General features: G+C 38.5%; 2 protein-coding genes across 2 annotated transcripts in view; one reads left to right on the forward strand and one right to left on the reverse strand.

The window, feature by feature from the left end:
• Window positions 1-1,485: 1,485 nt before the first annotated feature.
• LOC307134318 (E3 ubiquitin-protein ligase RING2-A-like) lies at window positions 1,486-12,836 on the reverse strand. The gene is made up of 7 exons (XM_079829956.1): window positions 12,704-12,836; window positions 12,449-12,538; window positions 6,813-6,973; window positions 6,459-6,674; window positions 5,050-5,358; window positions 3,571-3,778; window positions 1,486-3,490 (listed from the first exon to the last, which is right to left on the reverse strand). Exons 2-7 carry the CDS (start codon window positions 12,527-12,529, stop codon window positions 3,326-3,328), a joined length of 1,140 nt encoding a protein of 379 aa, XP_079686082.1. The 5' UTR covers window positions 12,530-12,538; window positions 12,704-12,836; the 3' UTR covers window positions 1,486-3,325.
• A 7-nt stretch (window positions 12,837-12,843) lies between these two features.
• The window catches only part of slc39a7 (solute carrier family 39 member 7), a 154,486-nt gene continuing 146,971 nt past the window's right edge, over window positions 12,844-20,358 (forward strand). The window contains exons 1-2 of the mRNA XM_079829960.1: window positions 12,844-13,173; window positions 13,331-13,424. The gene's annotated coding sequence lies outside the window, so the exon portion shown is untranslated. The remainder of the gene's footprint in view (window positions 13,174-13,330; window positions 13,425-20,358) is intronic.

The raw sequence follows: 20,358 nt of genomic DNA on the forward strand, positions 1-20,358 counted from the left end.
TCCTGTCTGTTTGTTAATGTTAAACAAACAACAACAACAGGGAAAAAACGGTACTTCAACTTAAAGCACTGTTTTGTATCCGTATCTTTAGGTTGTATTTATTTGTCCTATTGTATTTTTTTAATAAGTTCTTATTTTATTAATGACAGTTTACTTGAGAACTTTTTACTTATATTAAGCAACTGCTTACTTGTAAGATTTTGGTCATATTTCCCACCTTAAAGGGTTAGTTCACCCAAAAATGAAAATTCTGTCAGTAATTACTCACCCTCATGTTGTTCCAACCATGTAAGACCTTCGTTCATCTTCGGAACATAATTTAGTATATTTTTGATGAAATCTGAGAGCTGTCTCACTCCTCCATAGGCTTTCAGAGGGACTGAAACTTGATGGCCCAGAATAGTAAGTAAAAACGTCATTTAAGGAGTCCAAATGACTACAGTGGCTCTGTATTAAGTCTATCATGCGACGAAAATACTTTTTGAGCGGAAAAACAACAAAAATAACGACTTTATCACACTATTATTGTTGTTCAATTTGAGCCTCTGACGAGAGTTCGCAGGAGTGCCACGACGCATGCGCGAGAACTGAGATTAATTAGTCATTTGGACTCCTTAAATGACGTTTTTACTTACTATTCTGGGCCATCAAGTTTCAGTCCCTCTGAAAGCCTATGGAGGAGTGAGACAGCTCTCAGATTTCATCAAAAATATACTAAATTATGTTCCGAAGATGAACGAAGGTCTTACATGGTTGGAACAACATGAGGGTGAGTAATTACTGACAGAATTTTCATTTTTGGGTGAACTAACCCTTTAAGCGATAATGTTATTAAAGCTAGATGGTACACCACTGGACCAGCCTTTTTTGTAATGCCAAACAAGGTTCATGCATTTTGTTTGTTTTATTGTCCTGTGTGACTATTGTGCATCTAATATGGTAAATGTGGCATCCTATGAAAAAAACAACAACTGGAAATGACCACCACAAAATTGATTTCAGAAGGAGTGAAAAAAAAAATTATAATAAAGTGCAAGTTAACTAATACTTTGTTCAATTTGAATAAATTAATTTGCTTTGCCAGTAATTTTGATATTCTGCATTTCCTTTGTTTTATTATTGTGAAATAGGTCTTAAATTTAATTCATAATGGTCTTAAAGTCTTAAATTTGACTTGGTGAAACCTGCAGGAACCTGAAACAGTTGATGGACCTCATTGACTTAAAAAAAAAAAAATAAACAAACAATGGGGTCCCATCAACTGTTTGGTTATGGACATTCTTTAAAATATTGTTTGTGTTCAGCAGAGGAAATTTATGAAGGTTTGGAACAATTTGGGGGTGATTAAATGACCATTTTCATTTTTGGGTGAACTATCCCTTTATGAAGATGTCAGATCAAGTTCAACAGTGATGTAATCAAGTATAAATGTCTATATTGATTGGAAAAAAGTGTGCACGGTGGCTCTTTTTGCTTTCTTTTTTTAAGGCAAGGGTATAATGTTTAATAAACCAGTTAGAAAATAGTAAAGACAATGACAAAAACAAATCTCCATTTAGCGACTACATCAATTTATCCCATTAATTCTGATTATGTTCCTGTAATTCATATAAAAAAATAAAAAAAAAAGTGACTATACTTTAAAAACATTGTGATGGGATGTGTCCTTTATTGATTAGAGATTTGTCAGTCATTTCTAAACGGGCAGCCCAGGGCTATTTGGAAAAACCTGAACAGTAGTTGTGAGTTTAACATTAAGATTGCGAATAGATTGTCAATTATCTGTGATGTTACTGCATTCACTTCCATTTTGTATTAAGTCAATTTGATTATTGTAATCAAATTATTACAAGCACTGTGCTGCAAAGGCTATATTCAGTCGATCAGATTTTTTTTCCTTAAAATAGATATTCAGACTGTCCACACTATTAACTGCAAGTAAGATTTGTGTCCTGACATAACCAATGTATCTGTATGGGTTGCTTTGGTAACAACATGGGTGTGTACCCATCCCATGTTTCTGGTGAGGCTTTCAAAACGGCAAACCTCCAAATGTGTTATGAATCAGATTTGAAGAAGGAAAAAAAACATTTAATGTGCCGTTTTGTCTGGTATTTGCACAGTAAGTGGAACATCTTGTCTTGTATCAACCCAAGAGGCAGGGGAAAAGCAGGAAGCAGTACATTGATGGATGAGCATATAAATCGTTAAAAGGATTATAGGAATAAATGTGATTAGTATAAATGAACATAAAACAAATGAAACCATACAAATGCGTGGCTACACACACACAGGTTGCTACAAAGAATCCTCAGATCCTTCAATATAGACTCTGGCCAGAGGTAATTTTTCTCATAAACTTTTATACATACAGTATTTCACTAGTATAAGCTGAGATACTGTAACATGCCACCATACAACTGCAAATTACTTGAATTTAGGGTCTGTCCTAATACCCGCACTCATGGTTTTTGCACTTGTCTACTTGCATGATATATTGCATGTATTTGGCCCATGGGTTTTTAAGTGGGTGTGAAAACCACAAGTGTGTATAGAACTTTGATTACCTGATGTGACACAGAGAAAATGTGTGTATATCAATATAGAGTAAAAATGTCAGTATTTACAAAGTTTTTTACATTTCAGATTTTGAGTTGTGAAAGTTCAGAAGATCATTTGTAACATGATAAATTAATTAATTGTGGTGCTTCTAACTTCAGTGATGAAAAGCATATCTCTATTTTGGGCCATGTAAGTTCCTGACGATGATAAATGTGATATGCTTAGCATCAAATACAACTGCAATGCAATATTAGAGATTTAGTGTGTATTGAGGGCACTGAGCTTTGGCATTTTTCAGACCTTGGACAGTCTTGCACACTTTCTTCCTGTTACATGCACACACTCAAGTCAAGTGTCCAAGACCAGAAGTGTAGCTATTGGGACAAACCTTTAGTTTCAACAAATGTATGTTTATTGCCTCGTCTATGGTAATTGCTTTGCTATAATACATAAGAAAAAAATGGGTGGGCAACGCTGATATACATGCCTTATAGACCACAGGTCTTGGAGACCTTCCACCACTGCACATTTTGGATGTCTAACTCATCAGCTCATTAGTAGACACTGCACAGCCCAAAATGGGTGTGTCCGATAAGAAAGCCATCCAAAATGTGCAGTGGTGGAACCAGGACAGGTTTGAGTAGCATTGGTCTATACTGGTTCATGTATCTGCACGAGGAGTGTGGTAATCTTGATAGACTGTCTCTAAACTCAACAGTTACAGTCACGCTTGTATATCTCAGAAAGAGATTGTTATTCTCCTTTAGGTTAAAGATGATTTTCCATGGCTTTCGTCCAACTGCCCCAGTTGAAGTGTCTGATTCTGCTGCTTCTGGTCTTGTGTAGGAGCATAGAAGAGCTCCAGAGGCTTACAGACCTTCCAATACTTCTCATTCACCAGCTCCAATGTCAAAGAGCCATTAAGTGTCTGAAAGACAGAAATGACAAAGATAAGACAAGCCAAACTCTGATTTCTGTTGACAGAGTACTGATGGCAGCATGACTCACAGAGAACTGTCCTCCTGCTGTGCTGATGTAGATGGTAAACTGTTTTTCACTGACATCCTGCAGACTACTATTGCTGCCACCAGCTCCCGGCTCTCCCTCCATGTTTCTGTTCGCCTGAATGTCACTCTGACTGTCCTCCAGAGCAATGCGGAGAGCCAGGTATTTGGAGAGGTGATCTACTGTGGCGTTGGCTGTGGTTTTGACATATCTGAAAGCCGAAAGGAGAATATAGCACCCAAGATGTTCATTCCCATGATTACATTTCCACCCAAAAAGCTTTAGAAGTAACTACTTAAAAAGAAAACTTTAATCTGCATTGATACACATCTCTCTGAAATGTTTGGTTCTGATTGGTCAATCATGAGGTCACTTATTCCCCAATAATGACTATCGTCAATAGCAACATTGTATAAATGACATCGGTTTTATTAATAACATTAATAACAAAAAAGTTATATTTTTGGGCAAATGTAAAGACCCTTTCACACCAAAATTGAAACAGTAAGCCTCAAGTAGAAGGGTGCAGCTCAAACAAACTTTTCAGCTGTGCTGCCATTCTGGATTAAAGAAGAATAGACTCAGGATAGGAAAGCTGTTTTTTACTTTAGCAATAAAAACAAAAAATCTAAAGTAATTTGCTTATGGTTTAACTAAATCATTGAAGGTCAGCAGCAAGTACATTGGTCAATAAAGATTAAATACAAAAACATATTTGTTTAATTTAACATATTTGATTATTGGAGGTTTGCCAAGTATTTTTTATAGTTTGCATTTGACTGATTTTTTTTTTTGTTGAGCAAATGAGGATTAAATGCATGCTCACATTTAGTCAAGAACTACACTATCCATCATGTTTACATAACGTCTCCGCATTTTTCTCAACATGGGGACAAGAGAACTGTCAGTCAATATGTGGGAAAAAGTAACTTCCGTTATTTATTTGAAAAAGTAACTCAGATATTTTGTTATAAATCTTAAAAGTAATGTGTTACTTTACTAGTTACTTGAAAAAGTAATCTGATTACGCAACTCAAGTTACTTGTATTATGCGTTACCCTCAACACCGGAGACGACTGTACATTATCCTTTAAATGTCCATCTTGTTTGTTCGTCTAGACTCAAAGCTGCTTGCTCTGCAGAAGCTTTGAGTTTAATGAGCGAATAAAATATAACATCAAATATTTTAACTCAAATTAATATTTTGTCTCTTATTATTTACTTACAAGTAGCCATGCAAGTGTAATAATTTACATCCAGCCAGTTGTTATTGCAAAATAAACCCAGACAGGGTGAATAGGACCCATTTACTAACACATCCTGGGAGAAAGATCTCTTCCTGGCCTTAAAGTGGAAGTCTGATGACTAAAATAGAGAAATTATAGCAAATGTACCATTACTACATTGCAACGCTGTAACAATTTATTATGTAAAATCATCCTCTGACAGAAAAATTTATTAATTACAAATTCCCCCTTATACCTTGTCTGGCTGTACTGTTGGTTGTTGACCAGCAGGGGATGTGGGCAAAATATAAGCTCAATTTCTGAGCCTGGCAGTTGTCCAGGAGGTGTACGACTCTCTCCAAAAGCCTCAGGTCCAGAATCATCGGACATTTGCTGCTTTTTACTGCGACTCGGTCCGGCCTCTGGAGCGTAGCTTGCCGGGGCAGAGGTATGGTGTGAAGGGGCGGAGTCGTGCGAGACGTGTGAACGAGTGTCGCCGTTGTCCTCACCACCGCTGAAGGTAGTGTTTTCACTCTCTGGATGCAGCTTACGGACACGCTGAGCTCTAAAAAAAATTAAAAATAAATAAAGGCACTCCGTTTTGCCAACGTGCAAGCTTTGTAACTCATTTCACAAATAAAACTAAAATATCTTAAAGGGATAGTTCACCCAAAAATGAAAATTACCCCATGATTTACTCACCCTCAAGCCATTCTAGGTGTATATGACATTCTTCTTTCAGACGAATACAGTCAAGAGTTATGTTCTTCCAAGCTTTATAATGGCAGTGAATGGCAGCCCAAACTTTGAAGACCAAAAAAGTGCATCCATCCATTATAAACGTAAACCACATGGCTCGAAGAAAGTGTAGCGCCTCTCGCAGTTCAAAATGCTAATGCTACGTCATAGTCACTTTTCTCATAAGTTGAATACGGAAGGCGGTCCGCCGGAAGTTACATATTTTCATTTATAACGCATTAAATATGGATATTTTTCTTACAAAAAACCATCAATTCGCTTTAGAAGGCCTTTATTAACCCCTCTGAGCTGTATGGATTACTTTTATAATGGATGGATACACTATTTTGGGCTGCCATTCACTGCTATTATAATGCGTGGGAGGTATTATAAATAGCCAGGACATATTTTAATATAACTCTGATCGTATTCGTCTGAAAGAAGAATGTCATATACCCCTAGGATGGCTTGAGGGTGAGTAAATCATGGGCTAATTTTAATTGTTGGGTGAACTATCCCTTTAAAAGTACCGTACTCCATTTTAACTGTAAGGCTCAGTGAGTAGGTGGAAAATGAAATGAAAACCCTTGGCAAACATACGTGCATCTCTGGTATAGTCTATATAATTTTATTCCATTTTACCTGAGATGGGGAGCTACCAACCAAAATTACCATTAGTAGCCTACAAAACTTTTGCACTATATGGCAAGTCTTCAGATGCCAGAACCAATGAAGTTTGACATTACATTAACATTCAACCGGTTGCAACAGTACATATTTTACTTTGACTATATAGAAAGTGCTGCATGAAGAGTGCTCAATTTTTTTTCCTGTTTGCAATGTGAGGGTGAGTAAATAATGACAGAATTGTCATTTTTGAGGACACTATTTCTTTAAGTCGACATGCACTCCTAGCTGTGCTGTGACCTGTGTCTGGCCTGCATGCGCAGTCCCTGCTCGATGCTGCTGCTGAGTGCCTCTTTGTTGTGCAGTCGGCTGAGCTGCTCCAGAACTTTGTCTTGATGGGCCTCATACTCATCACGGCTAGGGTACATCTTTGAGATCAGGGCATCAAAATTTGGGTCTGCACGTAGAGAACGCTTGGACACAAGCTTCTTCCTGCAGGTCGGACATTCTTTATTTCTACAGTGGAAAATAATAAAAAGGGCACAACTGAGCAAGAAATATCTGATTAATTGGAAGCACCAAAAAAATGGCAGATGATTTGATCGTTCTTAAATGTAAAAGAAAAAAGCGGTCAATCAGAAAATTTGGTCTTACCCTGATCGTAGTGCGGTGACGATGCACTCGGAGCAGAAACGATGCAGACACTCTTTGGTGGTCATGGTGTTTTTCAGCATGTCCAGACAGATGGGACACATAAGCTCACTATGGAGGCTTCTGGGCGACACAGCAATCTCTGTGCTGTCCATGATCGCCTCCTGAAACAATCCATATATGGGGGGAATTTACTACATAAATATATTCAAATCCTACTTCTATAAATCTAAAAAAAGAAAAGTGTGTATGTCAAACAATGATTCATCTCTTTGTCTCAGCAAAGGATGGGGGCAGCAGGATGACCGGACCAGCGGGATTGTTTGGGAAATTTGGGGCCATTTGCATAAACATAACCAATATAAGATCTAGTATGAGCCAATAGCAGTTAGTCAAGGGGCAGTCAGTCTTACTTTTCGGTATCAAATTAGTCCAATCTACGTTTTTATGTAACTGGCTCAAAAAAGTTATTGACAGTCTTAAAGAAATAAACGATGACTAACATGTAAAACTAATCTTACATGTTTATGGAACATGTAACTTGCAGCAGTTTATGCAACTGGCCCATTTATAAAATCATTATTTTGTTTGTTGCTGTAATTGACGCAGAAACTGAAGGCTAGAATGTAAATTTCAATTCTCTGAGCACATTTGAGGCAACTTTAACTGATGGCGCATGTGATTATATGCCTAAAATTGTGTTACAGGTAAAACTAGGAATGCCTAGTGACCAATCAGTACAAACACTGGCAATGTGCGGCAACTGTGCATTTTAACAGGCTTTAAAGGGGTCATATAATGCCATTTTTGTACAAGTTAATATGATTCTTTAGTGTGTAAATTAAAAGTTTTTAATATACTTTAACTAAAAATTATCATTTGTATTGTAAGAAAACACTTATTTTACCTGGTCAAAAACAGCTCTGTTTTCAGCAAGCCATTTCAGTGCATGTGCCCTTAAATGATAATGAGCTTTGCTCACCCCGCCCCACCGTTTTGACACAACACACATGGAGTGTTGCCTGGACAACAGTTGAGGGTATATTTTGGAGAAAGAATAGCAACGGGAGTCTATGAGGACACATCTGTGCAACCGTATCAATTTGAACCGGAGTCGGACCCGGAACAAGATGACGGCCCCAACGAAGTTCGAACAGGACGTTAGCATGTTCAGGTGTGTTTGATTAGGGTTGGAGCTAAACTCTGCAGCGCATTGGCCCTCCAGGGCAAGATTTGAAAAACCCTGCCGTAATGTAACTTACCCTGTAAACTTTAGCCGTATTCATCGTGAAGCGTCCAAGCGATTTGCAAAGATTATTATAACGCCACATTCACACGGGGCGTCGGTGTCAACGCTTCTCGTTTACTTTGAATGGGTGACGTCATGCGTTGACGAACTGAATTGTGGGTTCCGTTGCGTCGCTTCACACGCGTTGCAAGCGGCAAAAGTTGAAGATTTCTCAACTTTTCAAGCGCCAACGCAGGCGTCATTCAATCAGACCACCCTATGCAAATATCCTAGAGCAGACGCTAGCCAATAGCATTCGTTTAAAACACCGGTGAATGAAGAGTGAAGAACGATCTAAAATGGAGGAAAAGCTAATAATTGCGGTGGGTAATCACCCGGTCCTTTACTACCAATCATTATTTACATACCGGGACACAAACCGGAGAGACCAGGCCTGGAAGGAGGCGGCAGAGACGGTTGGAGAATCTGGAATGTATCATGCTTGTATTCCGTCCGTGTACTCTGTTTATCATTGAATGACAGGCAGCATATCATATCATGTGTGGTTCAAATAGGCGCTATCCCCCAGCCAAATGAGGAATCAAATATTAAAGTGATCAGTTTTCATACACAAAATAGTCTCACAGACTAGCTGTCAAAAAAGGCGCTTTTTTGTGTTGTGTTGTGTTGTGGTCCAAGCGGCAAGTATGTGATTAGCTGTTGTCACTATGACGGTCGCGTCAGCACCAAGCTTCAGCCACGCCCTCCGTCAAGCGCTGACGCCGAAGCCCCGTGTAAATGCGCCGTAAAGGTTAATAAAACGTTACACTCACTTCTTCTGGAGGTGCAGCAGGAACCCGAATAGTTGGTACCGATCCTTTTTTAAGGAGCAGCTTCTTAACAAAACCTGATTTATACTGACCCTCATTTATAAAGCAGTCTGGTGAGAAATGATTTGCACAAACATGAAAGCATTGACGTTGATCGGGGGGAATATTCCCTTCGAAAACAAAACTCAGCCACTGCGTCTTCAGCGGTTCAGATTTAGGAACATCAAAATGACAGCTGTGTTCGTTATTACACCCAAGAACAGAACACCACAATCGCTTAAGACGCCATTCTGCTCCAGCGTATCAACAATGGCGGACTGATGACAGCTCGCTCAGGGCGGGTCTGTGTTGAAACGCTGCTGTAAATTAACAATCGTGGGAGGGCGTACGTACACCATGTGACATCACACGGTCAGACGGCTCAATTTGAGACAGGGGAAAACATATAAGGAGATTAAAAAAAACAAAACACAATGGATTTTTATTATAGGATGGTTGTGTACCGGCACTGCCAACACACATTTCCGTACAATCAACTTGTAAAAGTCCATGTACCATTATATGACCCCTTTAAACAACATTCATAAGGGTTAACCTCTTAACCTGCATGAGGACGCATTCGTGCTGAAGCTTTACTGTAAATTCAAAATTATAATTATTTTCATAATCAAAAATAGCTATAATAAACTTCAAAGTTCTGTAAAGTTATTAGAAATATATTTGCATGAAATATCTTTATGAAAATAAAATTGAAGTTGGCATTTTAGCAATCTAGAAGTGCACTACAGCTGAAGCCACATGTCGACCATGTTATATTTCAAATCTGAAGATGATAAGTCTAAAACTCTGAATTGTATTAAATGTTTTTCAAGATCATGTCATATGATTTTATTTTGAGATTTCTCTAAAATGTTAACTGATGTTTATTGCCATCTCTTCTGAGCTACCATTCAGTTTATTGTCTCTATTGTTTAGAGGTGCAAACTGCAAACTAGGGATGGCCCGATACCGATACTGGCATCGGGTATCGGGTCGATACTGTCCTCATATACTTGTACTCGTACTCATAAAAATGAGCCGATACCACGCACCGATACCACGCGCGTTTTGTGAAACGAAACTGGCCACCGCGAGCCGCCGCTTTGTCTAGGTGAACGCCATATGAACGTAAAATGTCGGCGGTTTGGGCTCATTTCAAGATAAGGGATGATGACAGCAGCAAGGCAGACTGTAAGTTATGTTCAGCTAAGGTGTCAAGAGGAGGAAAAGAAAGTACATCGTTTAACACCAGCAATCTAATTAAACATCTGAAGACGCGTCATAGTGCTGAATACACACAGTTTAGTCAAGCTTAACAAGCAACTCAGCAGCCAACATTAACACCGGTTTTACAGAAGCGCGAGAAGATGTCCAGAGATAATCCACGGGCACTAAAAATAACAGAGGGAATTGCATACTTTATTGTACTTGATGACCAGCCATTGTCGGCTGTTGAAAATATAGGATTTCGACATCTTCTTGGCATACTGGAGCCGCGATACGAAATTCCGAGTCGCCATCACATTACAACCGCTATGCTACCGAAAGTGTTTCATGACGTGAAAAAGCACGTCAGTGGCCTGTTGCAAGTGACTGAGCTGAGGAGATTAACCGCTGTCCTTTGACGCGACGCGTGCAGTGAACACACATCGCTAGTTCTGTTCAACGGCTGTTTACAAAGAATGCTTTCGTGGCAGTGAAATGGGAAATGACACAAGGTAATGAGACATACGTTGAACTTAAGCTCACTGCTTTTAGAACGCCGTTTCATACGCGAGAGACGCAGGTGCAACAACAGAAACTATAGTAGCTACTGTGTGTTTGAGATTTCATGTTCACATAATATTGACAGGCTCAAAGGTGTTATCATTTTTTTACAAACCATTTACTACTAATAATATCATCATCCGTGTGGAGACATTTCCCCACAAAGTAGGGAATACCAGGACACACACACACATGCAGACAGCATACACTTCATTATTTAATCACACTGTCTTCACAACAGTTTGTGTTGGCTGTAGTCAGATGACTTTAGCTGTGGTCAAACTGCTAGCCTACATTGTACTACTGAAGAAATAATCTTTAAATAAATAAGCTTTTAATTGTTTAACAATATTTCATCTTTAATATGAATGAGTTTGTCTGGAATTTATCATTTTTACTTTCATATTTTTACGTTGCAGTAGTGTTGACAGTGAAAGGCTGTTCAGCTCAGTGTCACATATTGTGAATGCCGACAGAAACAGAATCACAGCTGATCATGCAGAGATGATTTTGTTCATCAAAAAGAACCTGCCTCTCATTCTCCCAAAAAGTACCTAAGCTAGTTCAGATCACATTGCTGACTGAAATGTTTGTTTAATTGAAACAAGGGAGCTTTCACTGTGCCATAGTTTAATTGTTGTTTAATTGAAATATGCAGTAGTTTAATTGAGACTTGCAGTAGTTACATTGATGTTTTGTTTAATTGAAATAGGTAAGTGTTTCATTGAGACTACACAACAGTTACATTGAAATTGAGTTAAATTGAAAGCTGCAGACGTTGTCAAACATTTCATTGATATATTGTTGAGTTGTTGGTGTTGACTGTACAATATGTTTTATTTATATTTTGTCAGTTGTGAAGACAGTGCCAGTATTGAGGCTTTTTGTTTACACAGAAATATACATAATTTATTTTTTATTTGAAATTGCCTACATTTATTATTTTACTCATTATTTATTTTAGACTTGTTAAAACAAGCAGAGAAAATAAAAACAGTCTTCTAACCTGTGTTCCGTGTTCTGTCTTCTTTTCTGGTAGCCTGTAATTACTTTAGCGGTAGAAATATCGGTATCGGTACTCGGTATCGGCAAGTACACAAATGTAAATACTCGTACTCGTATCGGTTTGGAAAAAAATGGTATCGGGCCATCCCTACTGCAAACTATTTCTAATTTCCTTTTTTTTTTTTTTTGATTACCTCCAAGTATTGGTTTAGCAAAACCATACTTCCCTATGTACCCCCTTTAAAAAAACATTGGGTTGATCCTTCTCATTATAAATTTACCCTAAAAGTGGATCCCTGAGAAACCTTGATCATTACTTAAATTCTATCCCCCGGTTTCACAGTGACAGACAAGGCTTAAAGTAGTCCCAGACTAAAATGTATGTTTGAGCGGTTTTAACTGAAAGCAGTTTGCTCAGTACCAGTTTTTTGTCTCAAGATGCACACCAGTAATGTTTTTTTCAAGGCACGTTTATAAAAGCAACTTAACTGCCTAATTGAACTAAGGCCTAATCCTGGCTTAATCTGAGCCCTGTCTGTGAAACCAGGCAAGTGTTTCAACCAATAACTAATTTAACTCCCATATATGTACTGGTAGCCTTTCTGTAATAAAAAAAAAGAAAGAAAAGAAAAACAGGATATTTAACAAAAGAGTAGGGCAAGACTTTATTTGATCCATTTCTCCAAACTAATAAGAAACTAAATAGAATCAATTTTGGTTTTCAAGTTGACATTTGAATTTGAACAAGTAGGTGTGAGTGTGTAACTTACCTGTGGCGTTCGGTGGAGTTCATATAGACTCAGCTCCCATGTCTTACTCAGAGTCTGAAGACTCACTGGATTCGCCATCATCACTGACAACTGAAACAGAACACAGTTTACACGCACGAGCCATGCACAAGTAATCAGCTTTTACTTACAGTTTAATCCGAACAGAATCGTTCAAACCGATCATTTTAGAAATATTAACCAAATGAAATGTCAGACGAAAACTGAGAATGAAACCATAAAAGTTCACACACTCACCCTCAAACGTGTTTGTCTGCAGGCAAGAGTGTCATCTGCTGCTGAACTTTTTCAGCACACTCGAGAAAACCTCCTAATTTTCTAACATCCTAATACCGGATGTTGTTATTTTCGGAGTCACCTCTCACTTCCTGCCCGATGCCCTCTGGTGGCAAAGTACAGTACTTGCGCGAACTTGCAGAATTCTCTTATACAAAGTTGAAGAAATTTCACGTTTTGTTTCCTTCTCTCTCTTTATGTTGATTCTGTCATTCTGTAAATGTCTTAATTTTAAATTTGTATAGAAAAATAAAGTGGAACACGTCAGTGAAACTAGTGCTGCGTTCCAGGCAGGTTTTTGAGCCCGTAAATTACAACTTCAAACCACGACTCACGACTTTGTAGTGTGCCAGGCAAAGTCACGCCAAACTGCCTGAGCGCAAGGAATTGTGTGGTAGCTAGATGTAAACAAAGCATGGCGGACCGTACAGGTATGCTCATTTACAATCATTTCTTTCGCCAAAGGTGCTAACTCCTTGCTTATTTGAGGGAAACGGAGGAGAAAAACAGCACAGATGGCAAGAAAAGCTGTTATACCTTTTATTTAACGTTATTTGTATATTTGTTCCATAAACACTGCATCCGTAGGGGCTGCGATTGTTGCTTCGCGGGCTATGTGACGTCAAAACTCGTAACTGGGTACATCGATCTAGTACGAGTTCACGGGTGTCCTCAAGGAAGTGTAAGTAGTCCTATTCTTTTTAACTTGATGATAAATGACATTTTTTCTAATGTGGATGTGGGAGTAAGTAGGTCATTGTATGCGGATGATGGAGCTTTATGGATAAGGGGGCGAAATGTTGCTTATGTAGAAAAGAAAATGCAAAATGCAGTAAATGAGGTTGAGAATTGGGCAAAGAAATGGGGTTTTAGATTTTCTGTGGCAAAAACTCAGGTGTTATGTTTTTCGAATAAGAAAGTTAAACCATCTATGAATATTAAAATGTATGGGCATCAGTTAGAAGAAGTAAATGTAGTTCGATATTTAGGAATGTGGATGGACTCAAAAATAAACTTCAGAATACATATTCAGAAAATAATAGAAAAATGTAAAAAAGGGATAAACATATTAAGGTGCTTAGCAGGAGTAGAATGGGGGGCAAGTAGGCAGTCATTGAAAAGAATATATAAAGCAGTAATAAGATCTAACATTGACTATGGTAGCATGGTGTATAGCTCTGCAAGTATAACTTGTATTAAAATGATTGAGGCAAAACAATCTCAAGCAATGAGAATTTGTTGCGGAGCAGTGAGATCATCTTCAGTGGTAGCGTTACAGGTAGAATCAGGAGAAATGCCTCTAGAATTACGCAGACTTCAATTGAAGATGGGATACTGGACTGGAGTAAAGGGTCATTTAGAATGTCATCCAGTTAAGAAAATTTTAAAAGAATGTTGGGAGTATCGAGTATGAATATAAAGAAAAAGTAAGTTTTGGGTGGACTGTTGGGAAGGAGGCACAGAATATGGGATTGAATGTTTATGAGATTGCACCATCAGTGGCGATTCCTGCAATTCCTCCATGGTTGTTTCAAATGCCACTAGTTGATCTAGATATACATAATGAGATTAAAAATAAGGATATAAACATTTCAACAGTAACAATGATACAACAATATATTAATCAAAAATATTTTTCAGTATTACAGATATATACTGATGGGTCTAAAGAACCAGAATCTGGAAGAACAGCAGCAGCTATGTATATACCTAAATTTAAAGTCAAAATCGCAAGGAGAGTATCAGATCATATTTCATTATATACTACGGAATTAATTGCAATATTTATAGCTTTACAGTGGATAGAGGAGGTGCAACCTAATACATCAGTGATATGTTCAGATTCAATGGCTGCCCTTAAAAGTTTACAGAGTGGAAAATCTAAAGCACGACAAGACGTAATATATGAAATATTACAGTGTTTGTACAGAGTAAGACAGTTGGGTATAATGGTATATTTCCTTTGGGTGCCGGCACATGTAGGAGTGGAAGGGAATGAGGAAGTGGACCAGCTGGCAAAGAAAGCCCTGAAACAAAATCAAGTTGAATTTACGGTTTCAATAAGTAAAGCTGAAATGAAGAGATTAATAAAGATTGAAGTAAGAAAGAAATGGCAAAAAATTTGGGATTGTGATCAAAAAGGAAGACATTTATATCAGGTTCAGGGATGTGTTGGTGCTGAAAGGATAAGGTATGGCAATAGAAGGAAGGATGTGATCATATCAAGATTGAGAATAGGGCATACAACATTAAATCACAGTCTGCAAAGGATGGGGAAACATGAAAATGGTTATTGTGACAAATGTGGTCTGCCAGAAACGGTAGAGCATATTCTTTTAAGATGTGTTGCATATGAAAGTGAAAGATCTCAGTTATCTCATGAATTAGAAATGATAGGAATAAATAATATATCGATGCAGGTGCTATTAGGAAATGGGTTAATGCAATCAAGGGTATATGAAATAATGTTGAAGTATTTAAAAAGGATTGGAATAATGGATAGAATTTGAATATTGTGGGTTTTTTTTGTTTTTTTTTTAAGGTAAAGAGATGATTAAGTAGCCTATATGTGAGCTTCACACTCCAGATCAGTAGGTGGCGGGAATGCACCTTTTTAAGTTGGTTTGCCAAACCGCCATAAAACAGAAGAAGAAGAAGAAGAGTTCACGGGTGGGAAGTCACGGGTTTGGCTGCCGTTCCAGTGCACTTTCACGGGTTACGGTTTGCCTGGAATGTGGCATTATGCTGTGTTCCAGGCAGGTTTTTGAGCCCGTAAATCACAACTTCAAACCACGACTCACGACTTTGTCGTGTTCCAGGCAAAGTCACGCCAAACTGCCTGAGCTCAAGGAATTGTGTGGTAGTTAGATGTAAACAAAGCATGGCGGACCGTACGGGGTGTATGCTCATTTACAATCATTTCTATCGCCAAAGGTGTTTACTCCTTGCTTATTCGAGGGAAACGGAGGAGCAAAACGGCACAGACGGCAAGAAAAGCTGTTATACCTTTTATTTTACGTTATTTGTATATTTGTTTCATAAACAGCGCATCCGTAGGGGCTGCCATTGTTGCTTCGAGGGCTATGTGATGTCAAAACTCGTAACTGGGAGTACATCGATCTAGTACGAGTTCACGGGTGGGAAGTCACGGGTTTGGCTGCCGTTCCAGTCCACTTTCACGGGTAGAAGGTTGGAAAAACACGGGTTATGGGTTGCCTGGAACACGGCAAAATAAAGCCATACTCAAAGGTAGGTTTGAATGTTTTAAGGTTTTTTTTTCATAAATTGGTAGAAAAAATGTTTAATGGGGAATTCAGTTTGGTTCTGGATTCCTAATTAGATTTTTAAGAGATGTGGAAATTGTTGCTGTCTTTTGATTAAAATGTACGAGACGCTTTCATACTTTCATAAGCAAATAGGAGTCATGGAAGCTGACCTTTAATCAAATTTCAAATTTTGGTTGAAAATTAAAATCTAAATTACAATATCTATATAGATATTTAATGTTATTTTATCTTAGTTTTATTTATTTTATTTTTTTAAAGCAAAAATGTAAATTACAAACAATATGAAAAAAACAGTGAAAACTTTATTTTCAGCTACAGTATTTAACAGCATTCAAGAAAGAAATTAAATAATCAAATGTAAAAAAAATATATAAATCAAATGTTAAAAACTGCATAGTCTTCACTCTTTAAATTAACTATACACTGATTCTTAATAAATATATTAAAGTTATTCAGTCAAGCATGGGGTGATTTTCTATTTTCTTTTGTTGTTTGATTAATCCCACAAAATATTAGGTCCAGCCCTTTAAGACCTCCACGAACCCAATACATTGTAACATTGTATCCGATTTCTCACTCAACTCTATATGTTCACTAAAGACATATCCAAGTCTGTTTACCTGAATACTTGCCTGGACTTGCATTTTTACATATTTTTGACCATTCAAACCCATAGACAGTAAAATAAATGGACACAGCGACCCCATAGACTTCCACCGTGAAAAGTGAAGTCAGTTAGAAGCACTCACTTCCTGATGGCTGAGCGTACTGCGCAGTTCTGGTTACCAGAAAGACACTCATACAGGTTTGGCACAACTTGAGGGTGAGTAAATGATGAACTATCCCTTTAACTATTTTTTTTGTTGAAAATAAAAAAGTTATTTTATTCTTCAAGATTAACTTGAATGCTACAGAAAATGAACTGAGATTTATGTAATGGTCTATGGTCATAGCTCAGAGCTGTTTATTCCTCTACATGTTTCGCTCAACACACCTGCCTGAAGTGTTCATTGATCCTAATGACCTTGATCAGCTGCTTCAGGTGTGTTTAATTAAGGCTGGAGATAAACTCAGTGGCTGCGTTCGAAACCGCATACTTCCCTACTATATAGTATGTAAAAAGCAGTAGGCGAGCGAAGAGTATGCTCGAATCCTTTGTATTCATAAAAGAGTAGGCGAGAACTACCAGGGTTTTGGAGTATCATCTTCCGAACCGCACTGGTCCAGCCCAATATCATGCATACAGGTATAAATGATCCTTTTTAAGATGATTATTATATTGTTTGATTAAGGTTACATGCTAGTTTCCGTAGCATAGTTCAGGATAAATCTTTTCATTATTACTGGAGCTGCCAAACAGCAAGCACAAACTGCAAAAACGGCAGCCTTTCCGGCGCACTTAGTGTCCGAAATCACTCACTCGTTTTCGAAGTGGACTATATCAATGGACTAATGTAGGGAATAGTGAATGAGGGTCTAGGGGGCGATTTCGGAAACAGCCAATTTCTTTTGATATTGAAGCATTAATAGATTTTAGAAAACTATAATAAATAAACAGAATTTAACGGTCCTATAATTAGTGATGGCCAAATTAAGCGTTTCGAAGCATTATTGCTTTCTGATACAATTGTGTCGAAAATGGTTCATTACTCGAAGCTTCATTCAGATAGAAATTGTAGCACCATCTCCTGGTGAAGTAAATGTAATGCAACAAAGCTGACAACCATAAAATGCAAGTTATATGTTAACGCCCCGTTTATTATGTGTTTACCGAGGCGATCAAAGCTGATGCAGTGTTAGTGCTGTGAAACTCATTTATGTAGGTGCATTTTACAGATGAATTTAATGTGTTCATCTTGATAATAAAACATTAAGCATGATGTGTGTGTGTGTGTGTGTGTGTGTGTGTGTGTGTGTGTGTGTGTGTGTGTGTGTGTGTGTGTGTGTGTGTGTGTGTGTGTGTGTGTGTGTGTGTGTGTGTGTGTGTGTGTGTGTGTGTGTGTGTGTGTGTGTGTGTGTGTGTGTGTGTGTGTGTGTGTGTGTGTGTGTGTGTGTGTGTGTGTGTGTGTGTGTGTGTGTGTGTGTGTGTGTAATTATTTATTTAGACAAGGACAGAAGATCAGACCAGCTTAAAAAAAGTTGGAAACCATCACAGAAATTCTAATGGTTTCTATTAAAATACCAATAGGAACCATTGGCTTTTACTATTTAAACCACTACAGAATAATTTTTTGCAGTGTGTTTGGGACATATTCCATTAGGATTTAATGCCCCCACCAATAGAACCCAACACATATCAGTAGAGACCCACAGAGACCACTATAATTACCATTACAACCAATACAATTCCCATGAAAACCATTAAATCCAATAGAATTCCTGTAATGGTTTCTATAGTTTTTTTTTTAGCAGGGCAGTAGCATGTGTGAAAGCTTTATCTTGTTTAGCTTTGTAGCTACTTGTATAATGTAGCAGAGGGTTTTTGAAGTTTCTGTATTTGATGCATGTTTTTATGTAACAATGTTCATATGTTCTCTAATTAATAATAATAAAATAAAAAATGTGGCAGAGGGTGACACTGAAATAAACTCAATCCACTCTCCTCAACAATAACGCCGACTACTACAACCCACGGTGTTGCCATGGTTTAGCGTCACTTTTATAAGAAATTCAGTCCGCCAGGTTTCAAACCTGTCAACACTGGATTGGGCTGTCAAAGCAGTCTGGTGGTTCACTACAGGAGTGAACCAGTAGGCTTGTTTGAGATGAGCGAAATCTGCGCAGAACCGATCACCGGTGATCAGCGCGAGATGCATTCCGGTTAGAAAAGTGTCCGAGGGCAGTCCGCCTTGCTCTGATGTCATGCCGACGTATGTCAAAAAACTCTCGCGAGCGAAAGGCGGATGTGTCGGATTCTGCAGTCGAGCGCAGCTGCTCTCAACTGACTGCGCTGAGCAAAAGCATGATGGGAAACGACTTGCTAACGACACAGCTTAATGCTATTGGTTTAAACAACCGTGATGTATGGTTCTTTTTAAAAAGGTTTGATTTTAAAACTCTGATATCATGTTTTTAGGTGTGAATATTCCCAAACTCTCTAAAAAAGACGATCTCTCTGTGGGTTATGTGATTGTTGTCATATTTATAAATATATATATACAAACATGTATGTAGGCCTAATTAAAGTAAAAATGATTGATAAACACGTCTTTCGAATGGAAATAAATAACAAAAACTGTGGGTGTCTTGTTCATAATATTTATTTTCATATAAAAGTAACAGAACTTAAATTACGTCCAGTTTATCAGCAACAAAGCGCACGAGTGTGAATCCCGCGATATCCGCCTTTGATCTCGCAGGTGTCGGAGCCACTACGAGAAGAGAGAACTGTCCGGCTTGCCTGCACTTTTTTCACTCCTCCCCTCACTGCAGCCGCCTAGTCTCGGCTGAACTGCACAATATTAACCAACTGCAGGCGAGGCGAGGCGCATCTCATATTTATTTGTATTAGGAATTTCACTATCGGACACCTGGCAGGTGCACAAGCTATACGTCACCGCATATGGGCGGGAGGGGAAGTGACATGGAACTAATGTTTGGATTTGGGATGGTTGTTTTTCACAGTTTTATGACCACTTTTCGTTTTCTTTGCTAGATATTTCGTTTGTTGGAATTATGACCTTAATTTAGAAACATTTTTGAAATGGAACTTTTTATGTTTAATAAAAGAAATTTAATTTTGAAATGAAGATGGCGGTGGACTGAAGTGCGTATAAATACTTAAATCCCTATTCCCGGAATCCACGGCCTACAACGAAAGGCCGACACATTAAAGTAAAAAAACTTGAAGGAATGGGAAGTTTTGCACCACGGGCTGGAGGAGAACGTGGAGTTCCCTTACGAGAGTACTCTCGTATTGCGTTTGCTAAAACGCTTATGGGGGAATTCCTTTCCTCGAGATATTGAAGCAAATTTTTATCCAAAAATACCTTTTACACGCAGTGCAGCTGCACAACTCTCAGCAGGAAGCAGCTGCGTGCTGATTGGCTGTGCCGCTGCAACTGCAGCAACCTATAGCGAGACTGCGGGGCGGGACGGACCAATCAGGTCCTTCTAAATTCCCGCCACAAGGGGCAACAGAATTTGCATAGCCAAGGGTATATAAGACCCTGTCTCGCAAGGTTAGTCAGATTAATTCTTCTTCAGCGACTGCTATCGCTGAGCTCCGGATCGAAGCCTGCCGTCGACACGCACCCAGCGGAACTCTGCAGCCTGAGGACGTCGGATTCTCCGCCTTCAGCCTGCCTTCCAGCTGCGCCATCCGGCAAA

This window comes from Gobio gobio (assembly GCF_949357685.1).
Source record: "Gobio gobio genome assembly, chromosome: 11".
Classification (NCBI taxonomy): Eukaryota; Metazoa; Chordata; class Actinopteri; order Cypriniformes; family Gobionidae; genus Gobio; species Gobio gobio.